At 47.4% G+C, this 16676-nt stretch overlaps 1 protein-coding gene and 1 long non-coding RNA gene across 2 annotated transcripts in view; both read right to left on the bottom strand.

The window, feature by feature from the left end:
- The window catches only part of LOC141279530 (uncharacterized), a 129064-nt gene extending 121233 nt beyond the window's left edge, over positions 1 to 7831 (bottom strand). Inside the window, exon 1 of the long non-coding RNA XR_012333922.1 lies at positions 7255 to 7831. This is a non-coding gene — a long non-coding RNA (uncharacterized lncRNA). The remainder of the gene's footprint in view (positions 1 to 7254) is intronic.
- Positions 7832 to 11536: 3705 nt separating this feature from the next.
- Positions 11537 to 13701, bottom strand: TWIST1 (twist family bHLH transcription factor 1). Its single transcript, XM_019931471.3, has 2 exons — positions 12732 to 13701; positions 11537 to 12205 (listed from the first exon to the last, which is right to left on the bottom strand). The coding sequence occupies exon 1, from the start codon at positions 13380 to 13382 to the stop codon at positions 12774 to 12776; it is 609 nt and encodes a 202-aa protein (XP_019787030.1). The 5' UTR covers positions 13383 to 13701; the 3' UTR covers positions 11537 to 12205; positions 12732 to 12773.
- Positions 13702 to 16676: the final 2975 nt, after the last annotated feature.

The raw sequence follows: 16676 nt of genomic DNA, 5'->3' as shown, positions 1-16676 counted from the left end.
ACATGCTAGTTAAATTATCTTTCTTTTTCCAACAGTCTTGAATTCATAAGAGTATTCTTAGTGGTAATTATCCTTATAAAAGGCAAAAATAATGGTCTTGGGGCATTTTTCCACAAACAAGGCTTTGTATCAGTAATTGTAAAAATCAAAATAAAATAAAAAGTACTCTGAAAGGTACACATATTCATAATATTACTATTGGAATTTTTAGTATAAATAAAGACATACTTATTTTCATTCTTAGGAAAGGAAAAGATAAAACAGCTAAATAGGATCCTGGCCTTTACAATTTACCAGGTGTTATGTCTATGCCGAGTAGTGTCCAGCCTCATTTATCAGTCGTGGTCTTGTCTACTTTGTTTATGCAAGACTTTGTAGTAAAAGAGAAAGATAGTGAGCCTTGGAGGATAGTTGCTCAGCTGGAAGTAATGGGTAGTTCTAGTACACAGGCCAATTCTGGAGTTTACTAACCTGCTTAAAATCTTAAAATCACGCCCCCAAGTAGAGAAAAAAAGCACTGGACTAGGCCCAATTAGTCTTGGACAAATATCCTAAACACTCTGGACTTCAGAGTCCTTTGCCATAAATTAAATGGTTGAATTAAATGAATCTAAACCTTGAGAGAAATGGAGACTTCATAGCCATGGTAGAGAGCCCACTGGTAACCAATCAAGGAAGATATGCAAATCACCATCAGACTAAAATTGACCCTGGGAACCTGTTGTCTAGGGAAGCAGATAACCAGGTACCCAAAGCAACTCTTGAAGGCACTGTGAAATGAACCACAGGGAAAACTGGAAATAATGACAATGCAGTCAAAACGACTACCAATATCAGGATTTATCGAAGGATTGGTCCAAAAGCAGTAGCCAACCAGCAGATTAACCTGTAATTCAGCAGTTAAAGTTTGCTGTCATTTCTTAGAATGCAGAAGTCCTATGTAAGCTATAAGTGGGAAAGAAGCTGCAGCTCATAAGTGGAAAAAGAGATTATTCCAAGTCTCACGTGGGTCTTGTTCATCACAGCCAACTACAGAACCAACCTATGTCACCATAGAGCTGACACCACCTATGTCACCTTCCAGTGTAAAGGGCCATCTCTCAACACGGCAGAATTATAGGTTGAAAGAATATTTGGATGAAACATTTCAGAAGGCAATTTGTGTTAGCTATTAAAAATTTAAAATGGCCACACCAGTGTACACCTTCCCTCCTTCCCCCAATGAAATAACATTTGCTATGGTAGACATGACAGTCTTCTACAGAAAATAAATGCCAAACACATAGGAGTTCAACACTAATTTCTCCTTACACAGAATGCACATGACCCCTTTTACCACCAACCTGTCTTTCATGCTAGTTTTAGAAACCTGGTCAGAAAAAATAAAAATTTCTGTGGCTTGTGAAACTTTTTTTGGGGGAGGTGGTATAAGGTCTTGACCAGCAAATATGAAAATATATTGTTTGGTTTCCTCTCAATATCAATACTTAGTATCGCATTTTGGGTCTTGTAAGTGCTCCCATATGTTTCAGAAATAATTAAATTTTTATTGACATTTTGGCCTGCCTCCTAAAGATGAATATCCTTCAGCTGTTAAACATTTGATAAGATTGAAGTTGGGAAAGTTTTTTATTTAATATTTTTATGCTCTTGAATATATACATACAGAAAAGACAAGAGGTGACCTGAGTCTTTTTATGTGGTGATGGGAACTCAAGGAAAAAGCAGTGACTTTCAAAAACTCTCAAGCTGCCCTTTGAGAGCGAGGAGGGGATAATCAGTACACCTTCTGTCATATGATTAAGCTTATCAAATCAGGATCGGTTCTACATAAGCCAATAAACTGATCTGGTTCCTTGTTTGGTGACGGTAATGAAGAACCAAGAAAGCTTATGCATTGGGAAATAAGGTTTTTAAAAAGGCTCTCAAGTTAACCTATTCTCTTTCACCCAGGAAATCAGCCTTCTTTTCCATTGGGAAAACAAACCTCTGACCTTCAAGTTACTAACGTCGAAGGGACATGGGAGGAAGGGGGGTAAAGGTTCATCAAAAAAAATACTGAAATGGTCAGACACTGTTCCCCAAATATACAGATTCCCAGCCTTGTGGGATTCTAAGCAAATAAGCAGACTATCACTCAGGCCCAAACCTTCCTCTGTAAGCAGACATTTGCTAGCGGTGCCCTGGCCTCGACCCTCCTCACCGCTGGTCTTCAAGCCTGCGCGGCTAATTCCTTCCGTAATTTGCCTTCACCTTGGGAAAGAAGAAAGAAAACAGTTTCTCCTCCGCAATCCCCAATCTGTTACACTTCGAAAGGAGAAGAAATGGCTGGAAAACCTCTCTCGTTCCCTCTGGGAAAAGCGTCCGCTGGAGGCTACTGTGGGTCGGGCCCACCTTTAGCTTCAGGTTGACAAATGTCTTTAGCGCGTTCTCAGTTCTGTCGGCCTTAGGGGTCCCCTAAAATCGCGCTAGCGTCCGCCCTGTCTGACCTGCCCCCCTGCAGCGGCGCACATTTCAGCTTTTCAGCTTCCCGGTGGAGCTCACAGTAATTGAGTCGGGAGGGTTATTTTTCCTGGCTTCGCTTCGCCGTCCAGAGACGGCAGGGAGCTTTCGAGAAGACATCGCCTCCTACCCCCTGACGCCCCGGCAGCTTCTGAGCGCCGCCCGGGCCTCCGCCCCGCGGGAACCAGAACAGCGATTCTCGCGGCCGCGGCCAGAGGCTGAGGCCGGAGGGTGAAACCACCAGGGGTCCCAACGGAGGGCTTATTCCCGCCCCGCTTCACACTTGGGGTCAAATCGTATTAACACCAAACCACCAACGGGGAGGGAGCAGGTGGTTAATTGCATAAAATAGTTAACTGCAAGAAACTAACTTTACAGGCGGTGACTTGGTTTCCCTCCGTAGCTTTGTCATCATAAAAAGAAGGGCCCTCCCTCCTCCTTAGTTGGAAGGCGGGGAAAGGTTATCAGCTGCTCCAGAAGAAGGCTGGTGCACACTGTCAGTTTAGCGTGGCCGGCAGGCGGGCGCGGTAGGCGCGCGGGCTCCCGGTCCGCGCGGCTCTTGAAGGCAGGTTTCCCTCACCCCTGCCTGGAAGGTAAGAGCTCTGGCATCTGGAAGTGTCAGAAAGGAGCCTTTCGCCATAAATCATCCTGAAAAGCATTCAAATCAGACAAGCGTCTAGAGACCCCTTAGACACTCCACCCCCAAAATCCTAGATCAAAGTGAAATTCCTGGAACCATAAACACCTATTATAAGCAAAATCCTCCTTATCTGGAGGATGCTGAAACCGAGGAAACAAAAGGGGTAAGGGACATTGCCGCTGTGAATCCCCCGCACGAAATTCACAAACCTATCTTTTCTTAACATTGTCAACTGCTTTCTTGCAGACAGCCAACCACAGCGCTTCTAAACTCGCCCAATACGCGTTTCTGGAGTACTCGGAACAGCTGGCGGGAGCGTTCTGCACGCGGGACTGGACATTCACTTTTGCTTGTTTTTTCAACCAGCAGGAGCAGGTGCGGGAGAGTCCGGGGTTTGGGACGTGGGAGGCGGAGAAAAAAAATCCGCTTGGTGGTAGTTTAGAGGACAGCAACCACTCGCTACATACAACTCTAGCGCTGCAAACCTAGTTGTTCGAAACGTAGCAAAACTCCGAACAGAAAACACCCGCCCAGGCAATTTCTGCTCTCGCTGAACTCCCTGGGCTGCGTTACATTTGCACCTAACACTTTGCAAATTTCCGAGATCTCGCAAGAGGGATCATCAGAGGGACGAGAACACTAAGAGGGGACCTGGAAGGGAGATGTCTTCGATTCAGAGAGAGCAATTTTCTCGCCTCGGAAATGAAAAGACCCCAGCTTTTTCCCACGAATTCCTTGGTCAATCCAAAATCTACCGATTGTACTGAAATCTCAAGTCTGGATGGAGCACGGATGGCCGGGCCCGGCGTCTACGGCGGAAGCTAGGGGGTGGGGATGGGGGTGGGGAGGACCGGGCAGGAGAGACCTCCCCCCACATACATTCCCTGGTGGGAGACGCGCTGGGCGCGCGGATTCCGCGAGAGGGGGCGTCATGAACCCCGCGGGCTGCGAGCGGACACCGGGGTTGAGATTATTCGACACGTGTCTTTCACTCCTCACAATCCATTTCTTACGCGTGATTTACGAACGAAACGCTTTGATCAGGCCCGGTTTTATCTGTCCACTACTTACGACAGACGCGGCTGCTAAAATGCCTCGTCCCAGCTGCCTAAAAGTTTACCCCCCCCCCCACTTCCCAAATGCTGTTTCTTTTTCCCTGGCGATTCCTCACCCCCTGCCTCTTCGCTCCCCTCCCCTACCCCCGGCCCCATTTGCTCTATTAGTTGCAGCCCCTCCGGGTGTTTTAAATCAACAAAAAAGCTCCGGGCAGGGTCAGCTGGGAGCCAAGGCAAGCAGATTTGGGGCACGCCATCCCCTTGGTGCCACAAGTGTTGGGGTCCTAACAAGGCTTCCAGGCAGGGGCCAGGAGAACTTGCTCCCCAAGTGCGGCGGCCCGCTTTCGAAGGGAGAAGGCGAAGCCCTCGTAGTTAATTCCCCGGGGGCCTGGCTTTGCTAAGAGAAGGGACCAGAGTCGGGATGCAGAGGGCAGCAGTCCACGGTTATCTGCGGGGGCCGGTACTCACCAGAGCAACCACTTTGGCTTAATTGGGGAGGAAAGGAGGCAGCGGGAGAAGGGGGAGAGGGTATCACGTTACAGAGCCTCCTGCTTCCTAATAGGTAAAGGAAAAGCGGAGTCTCAGAAGCGGTTATTAGTAGTAGATTTGTGTGTGTGTGTGTGTGTGTGTGTGTGTGTGTGTGTGCGCGCGTGGTAGTAGTATTTCATTAAAACCATATTCTGGAACAAAGAGTTGTTCTTTTATGTTTCTTTGTTATTACTCTGACAGGAGTTCTAAAAACAGGATTTTCCAAATCAAAGGATCCCTGGAGTCTTCTGCCCCCTCCCAGCCCCCCTTTCCTTCACCAAACTGCTCTTGGTATCATTATCCCGGTAAGGATCCTTATACTCTTGATTTAGCCGGAGGACATTTAATAGCTGACTGGATTAAATATTGCAGACTCCAGCCTGGGCCATTTGAAAATCCGGGTCGTGGACTTGCCTTCAGAGAAGGAAAACTGATCTGTGAGATGTGTTTTAAGTTTCACTCAGTCGGGGCCTGGAGGAAAGGAAGAGGAAGAAGGATTCTCTGCTCCAAGTCTCTTTTATACGTTACAAAGTTAGAAGTTGTAAAAGGAGTGTGTTGATGGGGTGGGTAGCAAGAGGACTCAGGGAGGAATGAGGCCAGAGGCAACCTTAGCAAGAGGCTAACTGAAATTTCCTTCTTCCATGATGTGAAAAAGGACTTTAAGAACATTGTAAAGAATGCTGCTCTGGAAGGTAGTGTTCTGCCCCAGGAATGCAACACAGATTTAAGGGTGCATCAGCAGACCTCTCTGAAGGATTCATCGTCATTGCTAAGCTTGCAGGACTGAGAAGGTCTGTGTTTGCTGCATGTTGGCTTTCAACAATAGTAACAATTCTTTGATTGGTGTAAAGTTTCAGGAACAAAAGAGGAAAAGAAATGTGGACTGTTTTGTCCAGTACTATGTTTAGAAGTAGAGTTCTGGAAGCCTCAGAGGAAAGCTTTACATAGCAGAGTCAGCAAGTTGGGGTCCAACCCAACATTCATCTAGGCTGGGCAAATTCCAGAGGGTCAGGATCTGAGATCTTTGTCCAAGGCACTTTGGGGGCTATCACCAGATACGTTATGCACCCAAAGGTGGTAAGTCAAGGTTAAGTTCCTCCAGGGATGGATAGATGGGTATTTAGATTAAATGCTATAGAGAGAAAAGATATGTCTGTTTATCTGGTCTTGTGCGTTTTAAAAACTGTCAACCCTTAAAGCTAATGTGATCACTTTGAATCTATTTCAATTCTGACCACACCTTTGGAAATCCAAAAAGGAATAAGATAAATTCTGACAGTAAATTTAGATTTAATATTGTGGAAAAAATACTCCAACTTTTAAATTTTGTTTAAAGAAGAAAGCTGAATTGGTGGCTATATAATAACTGTAAGCCAGGTGCAATGTCAATTTAACAAAGACTTAGGAATAGTGTTGCATTTAAATGAAGAGCAACAGCACAGTTCATTTAATGTACAAGCTTAAAGTTATTGTCGACAAATATTTAAAACCTTAACGTGGGCAGAGACCCAAGCCTGTGCCACATGGTAATATTCATAATAACATCTATGAACATCTCTCTTAAATACAGAGAAAGGAATTAGACTGTTCCACAACTGGGCAACTGCTAATTCATTTTAATTTTGTTTATAAACTGAACTTCCTTCTTGCATGTAGGGTAAAAAAAAAAAAATCCCTATCTGTACAAGTCATTAAAAAAAAAAATCCTTTCAACCAAACCAATAATTTAACTTGGTGAAATCCCTACCCTGTCGGCAGCAGGGATCCCCAGAGCTCTGGATCCCGCCCCAGGAGGGAGGGATCACCCGCTCATCTTTCAGCCCATCCAAGCATCTTGGAGGTTTAGGGTCTGTCAGGCCTGGCATTCCTTCGCTCTTCTTATCACTCTCTACCCCTTCAAAAAGGCAATTGATTAGTTTCAGCTTTTCCAAACCGAGATCCGATATGTTTCTCAGGATCAAACGTCTTTGAGAAGCCAAGAGAGTAACGTGGGGGATGGGGAATGTGAAGAAAGAAAACACGAGCAGGAAAGAAATTTGCCCTCCATCCAAACCATCCACACCCAAGACACCTAGAGGATGGGGGGCGGGGGGGGGGATGGGGGAAGTGCCGCCCAGAAGATTGGATCGTGACTTCTGGAAGACTCACTTAGGATGTGTCTTCCCTTTCCGGAAGCAAATATTTAAAGGAGAAAATAGATATCTAGAGAAGGAGGTTGATGATTTATGCCTGGATTTTCCCTCCAAGCATTTGCCTCCCTTGTATTTACAGGCGTGTCCCCATTTGCAAGTTGTACATCTGTTCTCTTCACGTGACATTTCATAAAAGCCCTAACATCTGGGCAAGATAAACTTCCTTCAGGTACCTGCTTAACTTTTCACTTGTCGCACTCACGTCACCCCAGGCGCGTCCCTTCCCCCCCTCCCCGCCTGCCTCACTGGTGAGGTCTGTGGCACGCTTTGTTCCAGCCCCTTTCGCTGGGACCCCCATCCCCAGGTGGTCCCACATCGCCCGCTTCCCAGCGCCAACCTTTGCCAGGGCCAGTCTCTTCCGCAGACCCCCGATCCTTGCGTCTCCCGCCTCTGGTTCCACTGTGCAGGTGAGAGAGGGCACCATCTTGAACCCAAGGAGAAAACTCCTATTTCCTTCGATTCTGGCTTTAGACCAAAAACAAACAAAACAAAACAAAACAAACAAACAAAGAAACCTGCCTAATAAGCAGCAGGCAAACTCGCGCTTAGATTCGACCGTCTCATACACATCCATATATACCTCAGTGGAATGAGTAATAGGGAACAGCTGATTTTGATGATTGTCTTTTCGCTCTCTCTGGTAGATGTTTAAACTGCATGTTTTTTACAGAAACTTAATTTCACTTGCTCGCAATCTCCCCTCCCCCAAGAAGGCCGCCTTCTAGAATGAATGTTTTTAGAATTGCTTTTTCTTTTCCTACTCTGGAATTTTGTTCCTCTGGCTTCAGCCTAAATCGCACGCATAAGTACGAAGACACATCCACAAACTTGAGAGGGGGAAAAAAAATAGAAGGAAAAGAAAATAGTCCACGTAAACAAGAAAGACGGCAGGCAGTTGGAGGCCCTCGCTGCAGCAAACCCCAAACGATCTCATTGCAGGGCGCCCACGAAATCCCGGCTATAATTGAGTGTTTTCTTTGAGGTTTTCTGACCATGTGCTTTTTACCATGGTTACTGTGACTCTGATACGAGAAGCTGGATATTCATTATGATCCCGTCCCATCCTTTCCCCAAGGCTTATCTCCGTGGCCCTTATAAAAGAGAATATAAACGGCGGAATTTTGTGCCAGTGATTTTAACCTGCCCCAGCTTCCAGTGACCTGCCACATGCTCCTTCTTACTTTATGGACATCTGGGAATTCCATACATGCCTTAAACTCCAATTACACACCTTCTTCAAAGGACACGTGCTTTGATTTGCTAAGAATATTAAGTGGGCTCACCTCCTGGGGCCTTGGGACAAAAGCGAATGGAAAAATGTATCCCATGCCCTGTTTACTAGGTCTATCTTTTGCTGTTCAGTAAGTAAGGATCACTCATAACCCTGTTTGCATTTTCGAGGTGCCTGGCAAATAGTGGGGTGATCCGCTTTCAGATATTATGAGGAAACCTACTTCTCCTTCCACTTTGCCCGGTACCCTTTCCTTCCACAGTCGCCGGTGCTGGGGGTGGGACACGCTTTACGACACACCGGTAGAAAATTCTGGAAAAGTGGCCCGCGTGGATCCCTCTCCCGACCCCTGTTTGTCGCTAATGCGGTCCTGTCTTTGGAAATATGAGGTTGGGCCTTTGCCTGACTCTCTTGCTGCCGCTGCCCTTGCTACTGCTGACAGTTGGAGCTGCCTCCTCCGCGCAGCGGCCTGACGCTGGGCCCGGGGCTGGGGCCGTCCGCGCTGTCCCAGGAGGCCACGGACACGGTCACTCTCCCCACCGTGCGGCCGCCCGCCACCCACGCAGGGGAGTCCGGGCCCGCGCCCCCTCCCGCGCTCGCCGCAGGTGAGACTCCCGCTCCCCACGGAGTTCTGTTTGGGTTTCCGTGGCGTTTGTTCCCCGCAGGTTGGTTTGTTTTTCTTCAAATTACAGATGCAGGGAAAACCGCCTGACATCATGAGAGCGGGACAAACGCTCACTTTGAAGGATTCCTGGGCAGGACTTCAAGTGAAATCATATGCCTGAGAAGAACTTGATACCGGTCTAGAGAAAATAACCAGCTCTGAGTCTGCCAAACCGTGGAATGTGCAAAATGCTCTACTTTTTTGCAAGAGGCCAAATGTCCCTTAAAAAGCTCCATTATGAATATGAGCCTGAGGACCGAAGGAGCAAGAAGCTTGTGTCGGTTGCTGAGTGTGGGGGAAAAGTACACACGTTGTGTGAGTTTCTGCTCTTTGACGTTATTTTATTAATATGTTCCACTTTGGGGAGGGTACCTGCAACTGTGCATGAATTATCATCTGTGCATGTGCTTGTTAGCAAGTGTGTGCACAAAGAGGGGAAATGTGTGTAATGGGAACAAAAATTTACTGCTTTCTTATGACTGAAGGCTGTCAATCCAACGAAATTAAAAGCAAGATTAAAAAATTACGTGCACAGTAAAGGAAACATTCAATTGTTTAGAATTCACCCAAGACAATTTAATACAATACTTTCCCTTCAGTGAATACACTCTGGCTAAAGGGTAAAGATTCCTGGGTCCAGAAATCGTATTAAATTCTCACTTCTGAAACAGAGGTAATTCATCCTAAATGTCCTTTAAATAAGAATAGGTAGTAAAGATAAAATGAAATAAAATGAAAATAGGAAATATTGAGAGAAACACAGGTGCTTCGTTTCTGTTCTAAAAAAGAATTGGCACTGTGGTGTGTATGGGGTGGGGAAGGTTGGGAATACAGATATAGTCTGGCAAGCTGAAAATTGTATTCTAATAGTTAATATTTTCCACCATGAATCCTTCTCATTCAAAGTAAAACTATTCACCACCTTTCTTTCATTCATTTATTTATCTGAAAATCTCGGGGAAAATATTACCTTCAGTTTAGTATTTAGTATTACGCAACATAAATGTGGCATTTGATTTTCTTCCAAGTCTTTTCTCTTATGTGAAAAGTGGAGAGAACAACACACACACACACAAACACACACAAAGAAAAAAAAGGCAAAAGGAAGGCTACCTTTTTTGAAACTTCTAGTGTCTACATCATCAGAGGTTAAGATAGAAATTACCTTCTCAGCAAGGATGGTCAGCTCCATTCTGATGTACACCAAGAAATCTGAAATATCAAATAGTCAGGCCAAGCTAGTAACAAGATTCCTCCATGAACAATTTAGAAAATGGAGGTGGTTCAATGACACACACAAAAGAGAGAATTACCATCTTGATGATCTCCCTCATCCTTCTAGGGCACCCTCTTTACATTTCTGCTCTACACACACACACACACTCACACACTCCACAAATAATGTTTCCGTCTTGTTATTTTGTAAAGGACTATCAAAATCTAAAAAATTATTTCCCTAAGCTTTCACTGATCTTTTAACATAAGTAAATTCTACAGGCTCCTTATTGTAAAACATGGTCTAAAATACAATAATAAATTTACAATATTGTTATGTCAGCATTCTATGATGTGTGGAGAGGGGGAAAAAACCTTCAGGCAATATAATAACCTCAACCTGGGCTGAGCAAACACTATCTGTTTGGATTCATACACTTATTTGCCACAGTCATTATTTGAGTTAGGCAGCAAAATTATTTGCCAGTTTGAAAGCATCCCTAATTATACTTGAAGGCAATAAACTGGATTCAAAAGTTAAGAACTTAGGGATACAAAGTCACTATTTTTAATGTTATTCATTATAAAACCCAGTATTTTTTTTGGCCCAGAAATGACCAGAATGAAATTAAAAATCAAGCAACATTTGTCCCTGTTATTCCTTTACTTAACTAATAAATCAGATTTTGTATACATGTAAGTAACGAGGGAAAAATTCTGTGTAATTTTGGATAAAATATATTTGCTAATGAACTGACTAGAAAATGAATAGCTATAGCATTTAAAATTGTAACTGTTCCAATAGTTACCGAAGATACTGAAAGTTCAGGTTCTTTATTGTGTTCTACTCCATAGCTGTATGTACTTTACTTTTAAAGAAGGAGCATGCTTCCCAAATGGACAACATCAACATGGGAAAATATTCTTAACTTTGGCTTGTCTTCTTAGCAAACTTGACATTAAATGTCATTCTCATTCATGAAAGAAGAGTTAAGCGAATTACTTTATAAATGGAATTCTCTGTCATGCCAAATTAAACTTTATTTTCTATACATTTGTGTTCATTTATATGTGTGTATAGACAGGTAATTTTGATAACACTTTATGCATCCCTTCACTGAAATAAACCTATTATTTAAAAATCCTTATAAAGAGTAGAAATCATGACAAAAACAAAGAGAAATAGTGCTGAGTTCGTAGTGCTTATTTGCATTTAACTGTTTTACAGCTGCCTTCTCAAAATATAAGCAAGAGAGGTGAATAACTCTTAAGTTTTTGCTGTCTGGGGACCTGATAAGAGATGAAGGGGAGATGCTAAGTCCACTGAACACCAACAGGAATAACGATAAAGCTGTCTTTCTAAATAACATGCCTGTACCTGTCAGTAACTAGTTTTGAGTTTTTCACTGCTTTGTTTATATTAGTGCTCCCTCACCCTCTTGGGTGTCTCCAGAGTTAAACAAGCAGGTTTTTACCTCCAACTTAATCCTTTAAAAATATAGACCAAACTTTAAGGTTCTGACAATTTTCAACCATATTTATTTATTGCAGAAAAATAATATACAAAGATATTTACAAAACAATCATAAAAATATGAATGCATTTAGACACCGGATCTATTTGCATTTTACCATGGGTCATCAATAAATAAATAGAATGTTGTTTTTGTATTTTAAGTTTTTTTTTTCCCTCAGAGGAAGAATGAAAAAAGGAATTAACTGACTGTGATTTTGCAAGTCAGTTTGATCCCAGTATTTTTATTTCTAAAGGTGTTCTTAAAATTCCTCTGATTGTTACCATTTTAAAATGGAGAAAGTCCATAATGATGCCTTTCCTTTCAGTGGCTGATTGGCACGACCTCTTGAGAATGCATGCATGAAAAAATAAAAATAAAAACATTCTTCGTCAAAAAAAAAAAAAAAGGAACACAAACAAACTGTTCAGACTTCTATCAGAATGTAGAGGTGTGAGGATGGTGCCGCTGCCCGTCCGGGAATCACTGTCCACGGGCCTGTCTCGCTTTCTCTTTTAAAAGTGCGCCCCACGCCCTGTTTCTTTGAATTTGGATTCTGCTCTTCTAATTTCCAAGAAAACCTTTGGCATATATATTTATTTTTAATTATCCAGCTCCAGAGTCTCTAGACTGTCCATTTTCTCCTTCTCTGGAAGCAATGACATCTGCAAAAACCCAGAGGGGGAAAGTTGGTTATTGTTTAGGTCTCTGTGGCTGTTTTCTAAGACTAGTGAGCACTGTTCTTATCACCACCACGGAGAAATTACGCTGAACAACCTGGAAGGATTTCAGCCCAAGGGCAAGAGGAAGTGGGTGGGCGGAATGGAGGAGGAGGTGGAATTTGGAAACATTTGTTTTAAGGAGAACGAAAACTTAAAGCCGAAAGAAAGGGAGGCGCTGGCAAGACTGTCCTTATCCATGACCCTCGACTCTTTCTCCGTCTTCCCTCCTGTCACGCGCACTCACGCACACGCACACCCCTCACAAGGGCGCATCCCTCTCTCCCTAGCGGGGACTAAGCTGCCTTCCAGGGACGCTCGGGAGATGAGGTGGCGGTGCCAGGTGGGGTGGGAAGGTTGAGAGGGGAGTAGGAGACGGGGAGGAAGGCGAGGCGGACAGGGAGCCGCGGCCCGGCCGTCAGTCGGTCTGCCACCTGAGCGGCGAAGGGGCGCAGAGGCGCCGGGTCCTTACCTAGGTCTCCGGCCCTGCCGAGGGGGTGGGGAGCTCCGCCTGCTAGTGGGACGCGGACATGGACCAGGCCCCCTCCATCCTCCAGACCGAGAAGGCGTAACTGAGCCGCTCGTGGGCCACATAGCTGCAGCTTGCCATCTTGGAGTCCAGCTCGTCGCTCTGTAGGACCTGGTAGAGGAAGTCGATATACCTGGCCGCCAACTTGAGGGTCTGGATCTTGCTCAGCTTGTCCGAAGGCAGCGTGGGGATGATCTTCCGCAGCGCGGCGAATGCCTCGTTCAGCGACTGCGTGCGCTGGCGCTCCCGCACGTTAGCCATGACCCGCTGCGTCTGCAGCTCCTCGTAGGATTGCGGACTCCCGCCGCCGCTGCTGCTGCCGCCGCCGCCGCCACCGGCGCCCCCGCCGCCGCAGCCCGCAGACTTCTTGCCGCGCTTGCCTTGGGCTGGGCTGCCAGGCTCCTCGCCGCCTCCGACGCCCCCGCCCGCGGCCCCACCGGGCCCCGCGCCGCCCCCAGCGCTGCGCCGGCTGCTGCGCCGCTTGCGCCCCCCGCGCTTGCCGCTCGGCGGCTGCTGCCGGTCCGGCTCCTCCTCGCTGTTGCTCAGGCTGTCGTCGGCCGGCGAGACTGGCGAGCTGGACACGTCCTGCATCATCTCTCGGGCGGCAACGCGCGGCCTCGCAGGCCCGGGGCAGAAGGGCGGCCCGGGGAAGAGGAGGAGAGCCTGGCGCCTCAGCCCGCCAGCTTCCCTCGCGCACGGCGCCGGCCCGGGCGGTGCGGACCGCGGAGGAGGGAGCGGGAGGAGGGACAGGGAGGATCTCCGCGGGGAGGGCGCGCGGGGGAGGCGGGGAGGGAGGCGGGAGGGGGAGGGGACGGTGTGGATGGCCCCGAGGTCCAAAAAGAAAGCGCCCAACGGCCGCACGCACACCCGGCTCTGCCTCCTGGAAACGCTGCCGGTGCCGGCGAGCCCGCGAGGTGTCTGGGAGTTGGGCGAAAGCTGCCGACTTGGAGGCTCTTATACCTCCGTGCAGGCGGAAAGTTTGGGGGCAGCAGTGTCATTGGCCTGACGTGGGGAGGAGGGACTTTTCGAAGTTTTATAGGAAAGTTTCCGCTTTCCAGCCCCCCTTCTCCGTCCCCACCCCCGTTCCTCGGGGTCTAACAATTCGTCCTCCCAAACCATTCAAAAACGACCTGGCCCAGGCGGCCGGCCCCTCTGCCCGCCTCCTTGCTGCCCTCCCCCTTCCCTCCCCGCCACCCTCTTCCCGCGGGCGCGGGGCAATTTCCTTCCGCGCCGGAGCAAGCGGGCCGCGACCCCGCACCCGAGCGCAGCCCGGGGAAGCGGCCGGAGGGTACCATTCCCGCCGCCTTGTCGGCCCCTCCCGGAGTGGCTGTGACAGCAGCGGCGGCAACAGCTTCTACGCAGTGGGTGAAGTCTCATCTCGCCTCAGTACCCTCTAGGTCCGTGGCGCGATTTGGGACTGCTGGGGCGGGGGTGACTGGCAAGAATACCGGCAACGGCGGAGCCCACCCGATGGTCAGCCAGACGGGCCCCTCGAGTCCCAAGGGCCAAACCACCGTGGCTGGTCCTGAGGTCGTGGGCGTTTCTGAAGACGTGGCCGCGCAGGGGACTGCAGAACTGCGCCCCGGCCTATTCTCTCACCCTTCCTCGAGAAGCATCTGGGCCTTTCTGTTCCCTCCACAGTGTCTCGATGTGACGTTTCCCAACACCCAAAGGACTACACCTCCGAAGGTGCTAGAAAGAGGCAGACGTTCATTCTCCCGCGGAAGGCAGTCCTGTCCTTGGAGAAGGCAGCAGGGCCGGAGTGGGGCAACGCGGGGTCTTCGCCGCGGCCCTGATTGCCCGTGCTGCTAGCCCAAGGTGGAGTTCCTGTGGCCGTTTCATCCCCACCCCACTCCCAGATAAGGCCCTGCATTGTGACCTCTAAAGGTCGGCTCTGAGAGAGTGAGACGGGGGCTCAACATTGCCTGGACACGCGGGTCTGATGGTTGCGAGAGTCCCCTTTCCCACTCCACTCCCCACTCCTAGGAGGTCCAGTGAGCCTGTTCCGCGCTCCCCAAACGCATTCCAATCGTTTGGACACTGACATTTTAAGCGTTTCTATCTAATAAGTCACAGTGAAGAGCCCCGAAGAGGGTGTTAATGTAGATTCTGTCAAGTCGGAAGCAAGAAAAGTTGGCGAGCTGGAAAGGAAGGGACGCTGCCGTGGACGAGAACCCCATCTTTTCAATGCTAGACTTTTTTTTTTTTTTTTTTTTTTCCTTTTTGGAACGAGTTGGCAGAGAATAACCGTTTCATGTTCATTCTTCAAGTTGCAAAGCAAACCAGAGGTCAAACGCAGTAGTTAGTTTTCGGGGCAGATTTGGGGGTGCGGAAGTTGCGTGCCCTGTGCTCGGGTACCCTGCTCAGGCCGAGGTCCGCTCACGCTCTCCACGGTTTGGAGTCTAAGCCGAGAATTAACTTAGCTAAGCTTCCCTTTCTGGGCCCGACCGAGGGTCGAGGCCCACGGTGTCCGGAGGAGGAGGCGGGAGCTCAGGCGACGCGCGGGCAGGCCACGTGGCTGTGCCCCACTGAGGCTCGCAGCTTCGGTCCCGGTCCCGGAAACCCCGGGGTCTGGAGCGCCTGGGGCCGGTTGAAGGGCTCAGCCTTCCAGGGGAAGTGAGAGCAAGCAGGATCCCTTCCGCGGGGGGCGAACAAGGCTAAGCTTTCATGGAAGGGGCGACGTGCAGGGTTTGTCTATCACTATTCTTACAAATATTCATAGACAATGACCACAGCGTGCCAACTTGCCTGCTTTTTGAGTCGCTGCCATATTTTAAAATGAATGCCTGTCTGAAAATCAGATTCTACTTGACCTCCACTTAATCGTTTACAGTCAGGTCTTCTTAAAGCGCCCTCTGATAATTCACTCCTGTGATTGCATCTTCTGCCTATAGGATTTGATCTCTTGGAAGCAGTTAGAGAATAGGCAGAAATCATCTTTTTATCTTTTGTAAATCGGAATCGCAGAGTATTCCACAATTCTTATTTGAACGTCGCTGCAGGATTCTTGAAAAATTTCATCCTTTACCTATGTCTGTGTTTTTTTTTTTAAAGATCAATCTCAAATCTTAATTTTGTTTTGTGTTTTTTTTTTTCCCTTCAGCTGAATACTCAAAAATAAAGAGATCAAATAATTGGACTCTTTCCTTTGTGGCTATGGGTAAGCAAGACAGGAAAGTGTGGGCAAAGTGTAAAGGAAACCTTACCTGCCCAAGGGGAATTGGAGTTGGGGGCGGGGGTACGAGGATGGAAATCGGGACAGACGCTGGAGGAGAAACCGAGTCCACAACAGCGCAGCAGCCATTAGTTAGCCCGATTTGCAAAGTCATCAATCTCTAAGACCAGGTCTGTTTAAAGTGAGCCCAGCCCTTCTCTGGGCACTCAACTTCTAGGGGATAAAGAGCTCCCGGCCACTGAATACAGGGATCCCCGGGAGTGAGGCGATGCTATGGATGCAAGAATGCTTAAAACAGGGTTTAAAATGAATAAACTAAGCAGAACTACCCCGGGCACGGAATCTTCTTGATGGAGTCACAATGAATGACTTTAGTTCTGAGGGAAAAAAAATTTCTCCTGTACTCTTCGAAGGAGTGGAAAATGAGGATGAGGGATTTTGAGTATTTAAAAGTTAGTATTGAAAAAAAAAAAGTTAGTATTGAAGCAGAAGGTTGCAGCTTGCCAAATGAATTACCTCTCAAAACATCTGAGGCTTGATGCTCCCTACTTTGCAAACTTCAACATTTCCTGGCCTGATTGTCCCATCTGTATTCTACCTAACATTTTATGTAACAAATTTCTTATCCACACTTGCTGGGGCAAGAATAAAGGCAAACTCTCTTTTAAATGTGCTGAAGAGCCAAGTATAATTCTTGATCTTTTGTATATGCA

This window comes from Tursiops truncatus, chromosome 9, assembly GCF_011762595.2.
Source record: "Tursiops truncatus isolate mTurTru1 chromosome 9, mTurTru1.mat.Y, whole genome shotgun sequence".
NCBI lineage: Eukaryota > Metazoa > Chordata > Mammalia > Artiodactyla > Delphinidae > Tursiops > Tursiops truncatus.
Note: the sequence above shows the minus strand (reverse complement) of the source record. Positions and strands in the feature narration are given on the sequence as shown.

Bases quoted from the DNA above. Each gene is read 5' to 3' on its own strand.
- TWIST1 (XM_019931471.3), bottom strand. From the start codon at position 13,382: ATGATGCAGGACGTGTCCAGCTCGCCAGTCTCGCCGGCCGACGACAGC.